At 37.5% G+C, this 14,882-nt stretch overlaps 1 protein-coding gene across 3 annotated transcripts in view; it reads left to right on the top strand.

Annotated features, from left to right (window-relative positions):
• PALLD (palladin, cytoskeletal associated protein) overlaps positions 1 to 14,882 on the top strand; it is a 177,389-nt gene that overhangs the window by 62,873 nt on the left and 99,634 nt on the right. For all 3 annotated transcript variants that reach the window (XM_052690142.1, XM_052690141.1, XM_052690144.1), the window contains exons 6-10: positions 336 to 410; positions 2,662 to 2,803; positions 3,122 to 3,145; positions 9,202 to 9,321; positions 10,626 to 10,968. In XM_052690142.1, coding sequence (XP_052546102.1) covers positions 336 to 410; positions 2,662 to 2,803; positions 3,122 to 3,145; positions 9,202 to 9,321; positions 10,626 to 10,968 — 704 coding nt within the window. The remainder of the gene's footprint in view (positions 1 to 335; positions 411 to 2,661; positions 2,804 to 3,121; positions 3,146 to 9,201; positions 9,322 to 10,625; positions 10,969 to 14,882) is intronic.

The raw sequence follows: 14,882 nt of genomic DNA, 5'->3' as shown, positions 1-14,882 counted from the left end.
TAGATATTTATTTGAAGATCAATCAAGGGATATAATAATGAAAGATGCAAAACTGCTTTTGTGGAAAGGTCTTACTTGAATGATACTAACAAGTGTTGAACAGAAAATATTTCCAGGCAGGTGCTTGGGTACGAAGTTCTCATGGGAAGTGTAGAAGATTTTTGTTATCAGAAGTACAACCGAGTGAAACAGTGATGTCACTCTGGTGTGCTATAATGAGAATAGCAGATTGAAATCATTCATTTTTGAATTTGTTATTGAATATGTTTGTACAGATGATGTTATTCAAACACCATATTCTTTGCATTTCATAGTGTTGTTGCAATACTTTGCAGGTCCAAAGCCCTCCTTCATACCTACACCATCTGGATGGATCTAAGCCTATCAATTCTGCACTCACTTTTACTAAGGTATGGTTTATCCATCATGATTTTTATGCAGTATTCACTTTGTCCAGAAGGAAATATCAAGAACTTATCAGAAAGCAGGAGTCTTTGGATTAAAAAAATGCAGATTTTACTAGATGGGTCCTTTTCTGCATAAAGACATTGTAAGGTAATACTTATCCACTGACACAATTATGTTCTTATGCCTTCTACCCTGTTAATATCATAGAGGAATTACGTGCATATTCCAGGTGTGGCAGCGGAGGGGCACTCTGACAAATTGGTGTCTGACATGGATGTCTGGATGAAGCAAAGCTGTGCCATTGAATTCTTCAATATGGAAAAAAAAATGGCACCCACTGACATTATTGATACTTGCTGAATGTTTATGGAGACCAAATGGTGGATGTGAGCACAGTGAGGTGGTGGGTGGAGCATTTCAGCAGTAGTTGATAACTGCAGGACAAGGGGACGTGCTTTGAAGTTGATGGAGGATTTAGGTTGGATGTCAGGGGGAGTTTCTCTACAGCGAGTAGTGAGGTGCTGGAACAGCTGCCCGGAGAGGCTATGGATGCTCTATCCATCCGTGGAGGTGTTCAAGGCCAGGCTGGATGGGGCCCTGGGCAGCCTGGGCTGGTATTTAATGGGGAAGTCGGTGGCCCTGCGTGTGGCAGGGGGTTGCAGATTAATGATCCTTGAGGTGCCTTCCAACCCTGGCCGTTCCATGACAGTGACAGTGGGGCCACTTCTGCTGGCCTAGATTTTTACAAGCATGCAGCACTTGCTCATTGCTGGCAAAAATACATAGTTAATGATGGTGACTATGTTGATAAGTTGTGCTTTGTAGCTGATTATTTATTTTATCAAATAGTGCTGTTGAGCTCTTTGTATCCGCTGTAGTTTCCATGGCAATAAATAGGAGGCATTACTTTTGGAGCAACCTTCTGTTAATTACTTCATGAAACAATTTGACTAAAAAGATGCTACAGAACAGCAAATAGTTCTTCCTAAAAAAAAGAAAAAAGAAAAAACCCTGTTCTCCTCAATTTTATATCTTCACCTCAGCATAATCATTTTTCAAGCCAGAAGAGGTCTGATTCCATTCATTGGAATTCTGCACTCCTACTGCAGTTACCACAGCAGGATGAATAAAGAAGGCGCAAGGAATTAGAGAATACAACCCTGTAAGGTAGGGAGCCAGGCAATAGGAGGAGGAGGAAATACGAGAAGCCTAGCTCAGACACTCAGAAATCACCAAAATCCCACTGTTACCTTCAGGTCCTCATCTCTCTTGTTCCTGAAATCCACTACTAACTGTTTTAAGCCAGCTGGCATATACCAAGCAAAATCCAGTTTAATTACAGAAAGGATGAACCACTTGAAGAACAACAACAACAACAAAAAAGCTTATGTAGCTTTTTTACACCAATTTCTTAGTAAGAATTTCTTAGTAAGTAAAATTCAGGGAACAACTCAAAGATTTTAGGTTTCCATATTATAATTTAGGTTTCCATATTATAAAATTCTTATTAATGTGATTAAAAAGACACCTAAAAATAGTAAGTAGGGGTAACACTGAGCTTCTAAGTTCGCATGTGATGTTGCATCAATTCTTAAAACTTTATCAAAACTTCATTAGTAATGGGATAGGGAATGAGACAGCCAGTACAGTACAGAAGGCCCTTTGCTTCATAACCTTCGGATGGGTAAGACAGGCAAACATAGTGACTTTCTCCTGTCAGCTCTGTTACATGAAGCACTGAGCTTCTCCTCTCCTCTAGAGGTCTTTATTAAAGGTCTCTCATATGTATGCAGCAATTCAATGCAGCCATAATACTGCCTCAGAAGCTATCCAACGCATGCTAATACATCCTAATGTGTCATTTACTGTTGTTTGGATGTTTATAACTGGCTTGGAAAAGAAAGCAATTACACCTTTTAGAGATGGGCCTGAAAGCAGCACAGCTATTTTCTCAAGACCGTGTCAACCAGTGTGTACCAGGTAGCAGATTTTCATTCTGCCTTGTGGAAGTAGGAGGAATGCTGAGACCACAACTATCCAGTTCTTGTGGTCTAAGAAATGAAATACTTCTACAGCACAGTATGCATTATTTGGATTTAGTCCTTTTGAGGTGATACATTAAATGTAATTAGAGTGAAAGTAACATTCACAGAACAGGGCTGTTGAAAAAAAGTATACGAGATGATAACATAAAGACATTTCTTAGAATGCGAAATGCGCCTGGTTCCTTTGAGTTGGATTGCTTTATTTCAGGAACTACAAAACTCCACAGCATCTGAGGGACAAGTAGTGGTCTTGGAATGCAGGGTGAGAGGACCCCCTCCCATTCACGTCAAGTGGTTTCGACAGGGCGTTGAAATTCAAGATTCTCCAGACTTCAGAATTCTCCAGAAAAGTAAGGCAATGACTCAAGTCTTCTAAATGACTTCTGATACCGGGCACGCTGGGGAGGGTGGAATAATATGAAATTGATTTTGGGTCGAGTCCACTCTTCCTCACATTTCATTGATTGTACTGGCTAAAGGCTAGCAGTAATAATTGAACTACTGCTACCAATACAACACTTACTTGTATTCATTTTGTAATGTTTCTGCAAAGATTCTGTTGTGTCTACAACATTTGCATGTGTTCACTCAGTAAACTGTTGTTTATTAGCATAATCTCTAACATCATTTTTCTTGTTTGTTTCCCCTTTTTGTAATGTGACCTTCAGAGCCACGGTCTGCAACTGAACCTGGTAAGAATCACATTAAAAATATCTCTTGATTCACTAGCTCTTTGAGTTCATACAGAAGCTGTAGGTGTAAGAAGATTTCTGCTGAGTGCTGGTAACATGAAACCCCCTTAAAGACAATGTTTCTTTATCTCACCTTCCATACTCCACACTGGGCTTTCCTTCAATTCCTTTTTTAAGTTAAACAGTAAATTCCATTTAGACCAGTAAGGAGAGCCTCACAGCCAAAACTTTGAAGCAAGTTTTATTCTCAGAGAATGAGTAATTTGCATGCTGGAAAGGATGAAAAAAAAGCCCACAAAACTCTATGACACCAATTGTAAGTGTTCCATAACACCCAACCACTAAATGCTAGTTTTGCCAGTGTAGGTTGACAGATGTTAGCTGTTGTTCTTTTACCAAAAGAAAGGCACGTGGAGTTTTCTAGCCTTTTTATGAGACAAAGGTTCTACGTTTCAGCAAGAAAGCAAAAAGTGTTCTTCCAAATAGTGGTTTTTTCTGGATGCTTTTTTCTGTATTAACAGCTGATGCCCAAAGTACATGTGAAGGAATGATGTGATTTGATGGACACTTGAAATGTGAGGTGTGAGATGCAAGAAAACCAAATTACCTTTCATGAGGAATTAAAGCATATCTTAATGCTAACTGTTGGTAGCTTATAGTCTGAACTCCAAATTTAAGGTTAAAAATCATGAGTTTCAGTACAACTCTCTTCTAGGAAAGTTTCAATATTGTATCAAGCGTTTGGGTATGAACAGAAATGAGAAGAATAGATTTGTGCTGCAGTACGTTCAATTCTGTGTTGTTCTTGGAACACTCTCCCATAATATATATAATGAAATAAGCCTCCAAGTAAGCTCTTTTCTTTCACTTAATAAATAAGTAAATGGGATTCATTCTTTTCTCCTTCCCAGATAAACTTAGTTCTGGTTCAAATGATGGCATCTCTTGGATCCCCTTTTCTAGGTTTAATCTACTGATGCTATGAGACTGGCACCTGGTTGACCTAGCTCACTGCTAACACTAGGAGCTTATTCTCTGCAGCTTCAATTCGATGGCATTCACACCCTCCTTTAAAACAACAGAAAACTATCCGAAAGGATTTTCACTTAAAGCAAGTTTCTGTGAAGTCTACTGGCATATCTTGTGTATTGATTTTATTAAGTGTCTATTTTGAAACTATTTTGATAGACATTAACAACGTTAGTTTATTTTTTGTAGTTTTTCTTTACCCTCAACCTTTTTCAAACATTATAATGTGTGGAGTACTGGATGATCTAAGTGTTTTAGGGTAGGAATGCAGTGTTAACTAGTGCAGAGAACAAGCACGTGTTTGCCTAAGACAATAGGCTCAAATTCCTTTGTGTGGATAGTTGAATACAAGGGAATTATATTTTGTCTCTTACTAGAATATTTTTGAAGGTCAACTAAGTAATTTTCACTGCTGTTAGTTGCAAGATTTCTATGGCCTATTGGAGATTACTGTGAAACAAGTGAGAACGTTCACGATAGCTCACACAGCTAATAATATAACAACTAACTGAAACAGAATAGAAGGTGGAATTCAGACTACAAAAAAGATCATAAGCTTCCTAGCCCTTTCGTATGCATAATGTTCATTTTGCTGAATGGTGCCTGGCTTGCAGACTCTGGGAGAGGATAATTCATAGTTTGAAGTCTTGTAGCATATGAACAACTTTGAGCTATCTGAAATGTAGGGATTTCAGTTTGGTGTTTGGTTTTCCCTGGATTCATTGAGCTCACAAGTAAACTTACATTTTTTTTGTGTGTGTGAATAGTTCCTAGCAAGCCCATCTAATACCGTGCACTGTCTTGCATTCCATTAAAATCAATAACAGCACACTTGCCAGCTTCTTTGTATAGTAGTCGATTCCTCTTGCACAAGGGATGCAAATTAATAAAATGGGCAAAATGTTTCCTTCGGATGTAAGTGAAAAGCAGAGTCTTAAGGATAACATTAGCAGTAAGTTACATTATTGTTTAGGATGTCATCAAGAGTCTTGAAATTTTAGCAGCAGGAAGTTGGGTTTCAGAAACACAGTAGGTTTTCATGCTGGTACAACACTGGTTTATGATGCAATTTGTGTTCTAAGAAGCCAGACAAAATAATATCAGCAGAGGAAATTCCTCATAAGCAAACACACTACTACTTTGTACAGATGGTGAGGATGTGTGCAAGACTGAGTAGAGAGATCAACATGCCTGTGCTAGAAGAGGATTGATAATTTTGAGACACTGGTAGGCTTTTTTAAATTATTTCCAAGCGTACATCTGTTGTTGACTTTGTCACACTGCAACTTATTATAATTTGTGCCATTGTCAGTTGTGAACTGAAGTCCAGATGTCAATAAATACAATGCTAAAAAACATTGGTTACCCTTTCTTAGGTTGGTGTTAACGATTTAAGAGAGTTTTTCCGTGAGCTCTCACAAATAAGGCATTAGGAAGCAAGAGGGTTTTCTATTCTGTGGGTTTTTGGAGTTTTTTAGGATGGATTTTTTCTTTGGTTGTTTTTTGCTACATTCTATCTACCCTAATGTATTTTACACTCTTCATTCTGTCTAGACAGAAATCAGTTTGCATCACAAATCCTTGCAGACTGCTTTGTGAATCAATAGTTAGTCAGGTTACTTAAAGCCAACATTGCAGTTGGTCTCATTACCTGCTCTGTACTCTTTTCTTTGACATTTTGACTTCATACTGATTGAATCCTCCAAAGAACTGGCTGCCTGAGAAAGAAATATCCCATGGAATCATTTGCCAGCTGTTGATATTTTGACCATTACTCAGCTGTCTGGAGTCAGCCGCAAACTGTATTGAATTGCATTTAAAACAATGGTCTGATGGCATGTGAGAAGAAAACTATGTGAAGTAATTTCTCTTCAGCTGCCAGGGAATTGTCACATACACATGGTGTTTTGTTTGTTTTTATTTTTCTGAGACGGTTCCTGATGTGTTCACCAAAAGCATCTCAAAAAACACTCATAGTTTCTTTGGGATGGTGCTGCTGTGATTGTGTCTGGCTGCTGCATCCCAAAATTCCACCTCTAATAACTCGCTCCCTTAGAAATCTCCCTTTGATTCTTACATGACGTTTGAAACTCTAAATATGTGCAAATACTTCAGATCTCCTTCTCCCTGGAAAATCAGCTTTCCGATAGCTGATGGAATTCAGCTCAGGGAAGCTTGGGTAGATCAGCATACGCATACAACCCTTGCTTGGTTTAGAGAACTGTGGATCTGTGAAGTTCAATCTTAGCAAAGAATATTCTTCTTCACAGATTCCCAAACCGTTAAAGGATTACTCTGTAAAACCTAATCTTCCTGAGCAACTGACAAAACAGTCGAGTGCTTGCATGTCTAAACATTTTGCATGTTTCAGTGCACCGACTGCTTTTGTGTTAGTGTAGTCAAGTGTTAAATATGTTTTAAGGCCCTGAGAACAGCATTTCAGAGTTGCTTTCTGGAACCCATTTTTGTGATGAAATTACTTGTCAGTTGATGATTACCGGGAAGGAAAACAGACATCTTCAGGTCATCAGATGCTACTTAGCTCAGCAACAGAAAAACTGATTATATAAGTCTGGATCTAAAACAAAAAAAAGTACTCAGTGCATTATGTATCCATACAAAATACTGGTTTGACATCAAAATTTTGTAGCATTATTTCTACCTTTTCCACAATGTAAGGCTTTTAGCAAGGTCAGCAATTCTTGATTAGGGCTTGATGGCAAAACGACTAACGAAAATAGTCTTGTGCTCCACAATCTTTTAGCCTAATCCATCTTTGAATTACTTCTCTCCCTTTTTCTTTTTTTTTCCTTTATTTAATTTTTTTAAAATATTTTATTTTCGTTGGTTTTCTCATGATTGAGCAGAAAATATATTTTAGCTTGCTCATCCAGCTAGGTGAGCTGAGTTTTAAGCTTCCATTGTTTTCATTGCAAGTTTGATTTCATTTTGTCTTGCAGGCATTACTGCAGTTTACTTTGCATAATTTTCCAGTATTATTATACTGCTTCAGTAAACAAGCCATGTCACAGTTGCATCCATTAGAGTTCTTTTATCACTGAAGAGTAAAGATCTGCTCATCTCACGTGGTCATACTTGCAAAACTGAAAGGACAGCATGAATTAGCTATGCTGTGTGGAAAATGGAAATTCCCCTGGTTGTTACATTCTGTAGTACCTTTGCCCTCATTAAATAGCAGTTCTTAGCATGGTGAAAATGATTTTCTTTGACCCAGCTTTCAGAATTCTATTGTTCATTTAACAGGAAACCAGAAGGCTGCACGTATCAGATTGCATCCCCAGAGCCGCTTCAATCCAGGATTACGCACGTGTGCTTCAACTGCTTGGGACACACTGAGACTAAAAAAAGCTGATCTCAGTAGTTCAAAAACTAGCTTGTGTTACTCATTACTTTCCTGATAAGAGCTTTCATGAGTCATTTAATCTTCATCTAGGTCAGATAAGATCCAGCATGCTACAGTATTACCATACATGCCTCTTACAGCTACACAGAAGGACTGGTTTGTGTAGCCAAGAAAAAAAATTCACCACCGTGTTCTGCTGTCTGAAAATCAGCTCTGCGCCAAGTCTTCAGTCATTCATTTTTAGGCCATTTCCAATACACCAAGTTCTTGGATACACTGTCATTTATAACTGAAAAATATTCCCTAATTTTTCTGTTAACTTAATAAATGAGACCGAGGTTTGCCTGTCCATAGTGACAACTAGGATAAAGAGGGGGGGAAAAAAACAATCCAACCAGAAAACAACTCTAATAACAAGAACAAAAAAAAGCTAGAAAAAGTTATCATTGTTTAAAGGAAATGAGGCTTTTCTTACTGAATGTCTTGTACAGTATAATTTTCATCTGAAAACTAATGGAGTCTGAAGCATTTTACTGCGCTCTTCAGTCTGTTTTTATTAGCTGTATTCCACTGATTATTTTCCTGTTTTATAATATCTGGGATCCCATCTCAATGTCTCCAAAACACTTTTTTCTTTCTTTCTTTTTTTTTTTTTTGAATGAAATAGAGTTTTGTTAAACTTTGAAGCATGTTTTTAATCAAGTGCTTTTTTGTGATTGGTTTTGAGACTGGAAAATAAGCTTAATAGAAAGAAAATCCTGGTCAATTAACAAAAAATGACTTAAAAGTGTCCAAGATTCAAGTTAGGTAGGCATGTTGTGTAAATTCTGAGGTTATTTAGATTAGCTACACTGTGAGCCTTTTTAAGGTTGGCATACGCTTAAAATTACAGATAAAATGAAGTGACTTCTCTGAAGGATCTGGAAAAACATATGTAGGTAATTAAATATGTTCATAATAAGAGCATGGAATGGATTTAGTTAGGAAATATTACCTTGAGACTCAACCTGAAATAGGAATAGCCCAGCTTTTGTGGAAGTTTTCTGAACAGAGCTCTGGTATAATCCAGACAGGAAGCATATATGAGATGATGGTGTATCAGAGCAGAACGAACAGATTTTCAACAGTTGCAGAGTATGTCCTTGTCTCTTCCACAGAAATGGAAATCATCCTTTCGTCCTCTACGTAAGGGGCATACCTTGTGCATGCAGAGTTTTTAATTCTGTTCAGTTTACTTAGGAAGTTCAATTGGAAGTGATGATAAAGTACATTCTGGATTAACTGGGAATGTGATTTGAGCTGAACTGTTTCATAAAATAAGAAAATTTAAGGGGAAGAAGCAATGATGTGATACTCATGCTAGTATCACACTATCTACATTTAGGTAGGTAGATTCAATAAGAGCTTACAAGTTTCAATTGTATATAGAAAACTATTACATCGATTGGTATGAATTAGTACCTGTTCTGCATAAAAAAATATTCCATGTGTAAAATAGCTTTGGAGACTGGTAATTGCAAAATTATTTTTCAAGACATGTTCTTTTTGAAGCCCAGCATTTGTATAAGGAGCACTTCATGATGATGTTCCAACATGCAGCGCAAAACATCACGTGGTTCCTTCAGCAGCTCATAATGTGGTTTATTTTTCTGTTTATTTCCAGAAGAGATATGTACTCTCGTAATTGCAGAAACTTTTCCTGAAGACTCAGGACTTTTCACGTGCACAGCAACAAATGAATATGGCTCAGTAACAAGCAGTGCACAGCTAACTGTTTGCTCAGGTATGTGACAAAAGGAAAGACGAGGCTTGAATCCTGGGTCTTAGATAAGCAGTTCATCTGTGGTGTCCATTTCATTGTAGAAAAGGATTGCCATAGTACAGGGGTTCCTTTTTCAGGTCTGCATCCCACTCTCTGAATATTCCCACAGCACTGCCTGATATAATTTGAATATATAGAAGTAGCAGTTGGATGAGGGATGGATGAATGTGATTTTATTCATTCTCAGATAGCATGAGATTGATTCCTAGAGATTTATTCCAGAAGTTGAACTACCGAAACAGTGAAGCATCAACTCAGCACTGCTTATCTGTAGAGAGTAGCAAACAAAAGCTGTTAGTCAAGCAGCTAGCATGTTGCCAATAAGAAGGATGATGAAACACTGCATGCTTTAAAAAAAAAAAAAAAAAGATGGAAAGAAAATGCCATATAATAACTCCAGCAGATAAAAGGAAACCTCATGTAAATGCACGAAACTGGCTTTTTTTTTTTTTGTCTGTCCTAGACTTGCTGTTCAGACAACAGAAACCATTTGAGTCATGTAATTATTAAGACCTTGACTTTTCCTAGTGCTGCTACTGGTGCGTGCTATCAGCCAAGAATAATCTGACACCTCCTTCTAAGTTACATTGCTACCTATCAATGTTTATATGAATATTTATAAATCGCACTGTCAGACTCAGATCGTTCAAACTGAGTTTCTATATTGACTCACTTCTTAGTTTAGTTTTTTCATTCATGCAAAATACATTTTAAAAGTGCCTGCTACAATCCTGGCAGATGTTTAAGCATTAGGCTTCTGGGACTAGATGGCAGCAAAGGCAAAATGAAAACAGATGAAATTTCCCTACCGAAGGTGGCATGTGCCTTTTGTAAAACACAGAACTTTGCTGACGTTATGTTTACTTTTGTACTATGTTTGCATACAGACTGCACTAACCCAGCTGCCATTGTCACTGTGCTGTGTATAAATACATCCTTCAGAGTTTTAAAATAATTTGCTTTAAAATTCTAAGACTCCAGGAAGAGGGAATGCTGTTTCAGCTGTTGTTGCTCCATAGGCCATGTCAGTTAGTGACTGAACTTATGGAAAAGATTATGGAATATCTACAAGGTTCCTTATTTGGGAAGGCCAAAAATGAATGGCCAGTCACCTATTAATTCGGGATAAATTATCAACAGTTCTGGAGAAGTATCTCCACAAAAGCCAAGTGATGTCACTCACAACAAGCTCGTTGTACAGCATGTCTGTACCATCTATTTAATTCATGACTTGTCAGAGAGATATTCTTTTTGATCTCTTTTAGCCAACTCAGAAAACTCTACTCATGATTCGCTGACCAGAAAATCCAGCAGTGATGATTTCCACCATTTCTCACCACCTCCTCCAGCTGAATTTAGCTCTCTTGAGCTTTCTCCTAAGAAACCCGTAGAGACCCACCAAACAAATAACACTGCATTAAGATCTGGAGTGACAGCCCTTCAATTAGATCTCACTTCATCTGAGGAAAAAACAAATGGGATCCATCCTGTTCATGGAGTAAATGGAATGATTAACAGCAAGCCAAATGGTGATCAACCCATCTCATCTCCAGCTGTCTTGCTTTCACCTGCTAAGGAGCCACCACCTGTGCTTGCCAAACCAAAGCTGTGAGTATTTTGCTTTGCTTTCCTTTCTTGTAAACTTGTCATCTGTTGAAAGTACATTTTTGCTGGGAGTAAAATAGTATTAGGCAAATAGTGGAAAATAATTAAGCTTTTCTCTTTTATGATCTCATTACTTACTGCTGTAATTTATGTCCCAAAGATCTGAGTATATAGTCTTTTTTCCTAGCACTACATGAAAGGGAAATGCATTGTTGTATACACCAGGTTCCATATGAAGTCACTAAAACAGCATTAAAAGCATTAGTGTCTGTTCTGCTCCTTTTCCTTAGTCACTGAGCCCAGATGTTAAAGTGGCCTGAGATTCTTGTATGTTATTCCTTTTTCAACACTGTTTGGCCATGATGAATGAATATTTTTTTCTTTTGTTCTTCTTTGTTTGGCAATGGATTTTCAGGTGTGTATTGGCTGTGTAATTTCTACAATTATGTTTAGCATCCAACTGATTCTGCTGTCTAACTGAAAATGGAAAGCTCAAGGAAGGGAGTAAAGAAAAAAATATCAATGTATCAAATTATTCGTGAAAAATATGGATATTGAAATGATGTGCTGGTCTGTTGGCTGTTAATGGCAGCCTCATCAGAGAGTAAAGTGTCATTTTTGTTTCCATTCCTAGGGGTGACTGTGGTGAGAACCTAACAACATATAGGAACTTAAAATTGAAATTGTACATGTAAATGATGAATCCATTTTTGTGCTGCTTTCTGTTAGTTCAATTGCTTGTTTAAGACGAAAGAATAACACGATCTAATAATGATAGCAGTTATTGCTGAGAAATTTCCTTTTTGCCAATATCTTTATTAACATACTGTTAAGGGGTAGTGAACAAACTTGAAGGTAACTAAAATCTGCAGCAATAGAGTTCTGAAAATCTTCTGTAATACTCGACAACCACAACAAGAAAGGTAAAAGGTAGGTGAGCAATAAGTTCATAAGCTCTTTTCTTTCTTCTCCTGGCAATGATGCTTCCTGACCCTTAGTAAATGGAGAGAACTAGCGAGACATCCTGCTTATATAAACTCTAACCAGTGTTTTAACAGGAAGAGTCAAACATCTCTGAACAAGTTATAAAACATGAGCATTCAGCGTACGCCCCCCCAAAACTGTGCACACAGGACTTCTGTGTTTTTCAGGTTCATTTATTTTAGCATTGAAAATAATTGAGGCTGTAGGATAAACAAGGAAATGGAGGAAAATTAACGCAGGTCTAGCCTTTAGTTTGTGTGTGGGCATTTTGAAGTTTTTAGTCAAACACATGCTGCAAGCATGTAAATTATGAGAGCCTTCAAAAGGTGGTCTCCTTTTCTGCCTTGCTGTGGTTTTGTTCCTCTCTTGCCTCCTTCATACCTTTGTTGCCGAAGTAGTGCTATTCCTAGTTTCTTCCAAGATGTCAAAACCAAGCTTTCATTTCTAAGCAGCAAACAGAAGCTCAGCCTAAGCGTTAACAACTTTCTTCATTCGCAGTTGGTGCTGAAAGTGTGTGGAATGTGGGTACACAAATAACCAGATGCTGTTGGAGAATAAAGATAGCAAAGGTCAGAAGGCAGGGACTCTGTGCAATTAGGTTTGTTTGCTTTTTTCTGTAGCAAGGTTTAGCTCAGTATGAAAGGGGTTTATGATGCACCTTTGAACAATAAAATACAGGAGAAACTGTACCATCTGTCTGCAGGAACAGCTTATGGTAGTCTTACAATAGCCTTGGACTGAAAACACTGAAATGAAGCATACTGACTTTTGAAACTTCTGTTATTTTCTTTGTCTCTAACTGAGATCGGATGGATTTAATATTTGGGAATGATTGAGCAAATCAAGCCTAACCACTCATAATATGTAATGTTTTCTGCGAGGTTCTCGGTTTGCTTTTTAACAGGAAGCTCCTGCAGGGGGTGTTCATGGATTCTCTCGGTAGTGCAGGATTTATTTACTTGTTTACTTCAAGCTCATAAAATGTTAAAATGCGTTCTAACTCTTACAGAGTTAACATAATGTGTACCTACTTCATATTTACACGGCTTTGAAGATACTGTACAAAATTTGCTTTGGTATTACATCACTGACCTCATAACTATCCACTTATTAAGCTGTACGGATTTGGTACTTTTCATCAGGCTCTTGGAGTATGAAATGGATCAAGAATCCATTGAAATGAAAGAAAAAGAGCCGAGATAAATATAAAAGACTGAGAGAGGTTTTGGCCAAAGTTTTCAGTAGAACTAAATTAGGAAGGTGAGCTGGCACACTGAAGCAAATGCTAGTGTCACTGCTCAGGACATGACTGACAAGTGAAAGCATGATCCAAAACTGGCACATACTGATTTTACTGTCCATGTCCTGCATGAAGCGATGTCAGTGTTGGAAGTGATGATTCTGTGGAAGGGGTCTGGAAATTAAACAACTAATAAAATAAAAATATGAGCAAGAAGGCAGAGAATTATTTTTAAATAAATGCTCAAAAATTTAGAATTGTGGAATCACAGAATCGCTCAGGTTGTAAAAGACCTTAAAGATCATCAAGTCCAACTGCAACGTAACGATTCTGCCCTATCTCTAACAACCCTCTGCTAAATCATGTCCCTGAGCACCAATCCAAAAGATTTAAGAACAAGGAAGTTACATAGTGTTGTTCTTAGCCAGTTATAAATAAGGGAAGAGCAAACGAGACATTTCAATATGCTTGGAGTATTAGGGTAGATTCTGGGAACTGCTTGACAGCTCTTGTATGAAGCATTTTTGGTTTTGAGTACAGTTTACATAACTAAAATGATGACATTTGTTTGTAGGATTTTTGTATGTAACACTCAGATCTTTGTCTTTTGAGTAAAGATTGGTTTCATAGGTAGGATTTGCTGTGTCCTCAAATATGGAAAAAGGCTGGTGAAAACCTTGGTAGATGAGAATTCTTCACCCGGGTAGGAGGAAAGGCTGTGTGTGCTAGTAATAATTTAGTGTTGAGCTGAATTCTCTAATCTGGACTTGTTGAGGGGGAAAAAAGGTAACAAACCTTGAGAAAGACTTGAATGTAAGAAGATAGTTCAGCAAACAGCCAATTTCTATTTATGTCCTAGTGAAGGGACCTTCTGCAATTCTCCCAGGCTGTCTTAGACAGCTGTGCTAGGCAGCTACCATCATATGCTTAATCTCAATAGAATTCCAGTGTATTTAAAGCAACAAAAAAAAAGCCCCAACAAAATATTATAATATAGTAGTTTATATATATGTATATGTAATACTGCAATAATTCAAGTATCTTGACTAACGAGGTAGGTCAGTGAAGCAGCTTTCCTATGAATCTGACTGAGTATAAAAACAGTCATTTTTAGGGGGAAATTGTTATTTATACTTTAAAGGAAAACATTAGTCCTGTACATTGGTAGTTGTGGAAAAGTCATAGTGCTCATTTCCTCAAGTCCCTAAACAAGAAAATTCTTGCACTGCAGAAAATATTATTTAATCATGAAAAAAGCAAGAAGCTTTTAAGAAAAACAGTTGAAATGTATTTGAGCCTTTTCTTGCATCAAGTTGAACTCTTTCAAAGAGGTACACCTGGTTTTCATGAACTCAAGAGGAGAGCGTTGGCATCTTCTGCCAGGGTTAGTTCTAGAAAATACTTGGAAAACAAGTTCAGTAGAGTCACTGTAGATAAGGTCACTGTAGATAAGTGTACACACGTTAAGTTCTCTTTGGTAATGCAACTTCCAATGTATTCTGGATGCTTCAATAATCCATAGTAGGCATAAATGTAATTATGTGAATGATAATTGGGCAGAAGACCAGGCAATTCACATCATCCAAATAGCAAAATTACATACAAGTGGCAATTCTGTCTGAATGAAACTACGTTATATTGGCTTGAAATCGACAACAAAATGAGGGGTGGTTAGTAGTAGCTACCATTCTTT

The sequence above is a fragment of the Tympanuchus pallidicinctus genome, unplaced genomic scaffold (genome assembly GCF_026119805.1).
Source record: "Tympanuchus pallidicinctus isolate F22 unplaced genomic scaffold, pur_lepc_1.0 scaffold26, whole genome shotgun sequence".
Taxonomy (NCBI): domain Eukaryota; kingdom Metazoa; phylum Chordata; class Aves; order Galliformes; family Phasianidae; genus Tympanuchus; species Tympanuchus pallidicinctus.
Note: the sequence above shows the minus strand (reverse complement) of the source record. Positions and strands in the feature narration are given on the sequence as shown.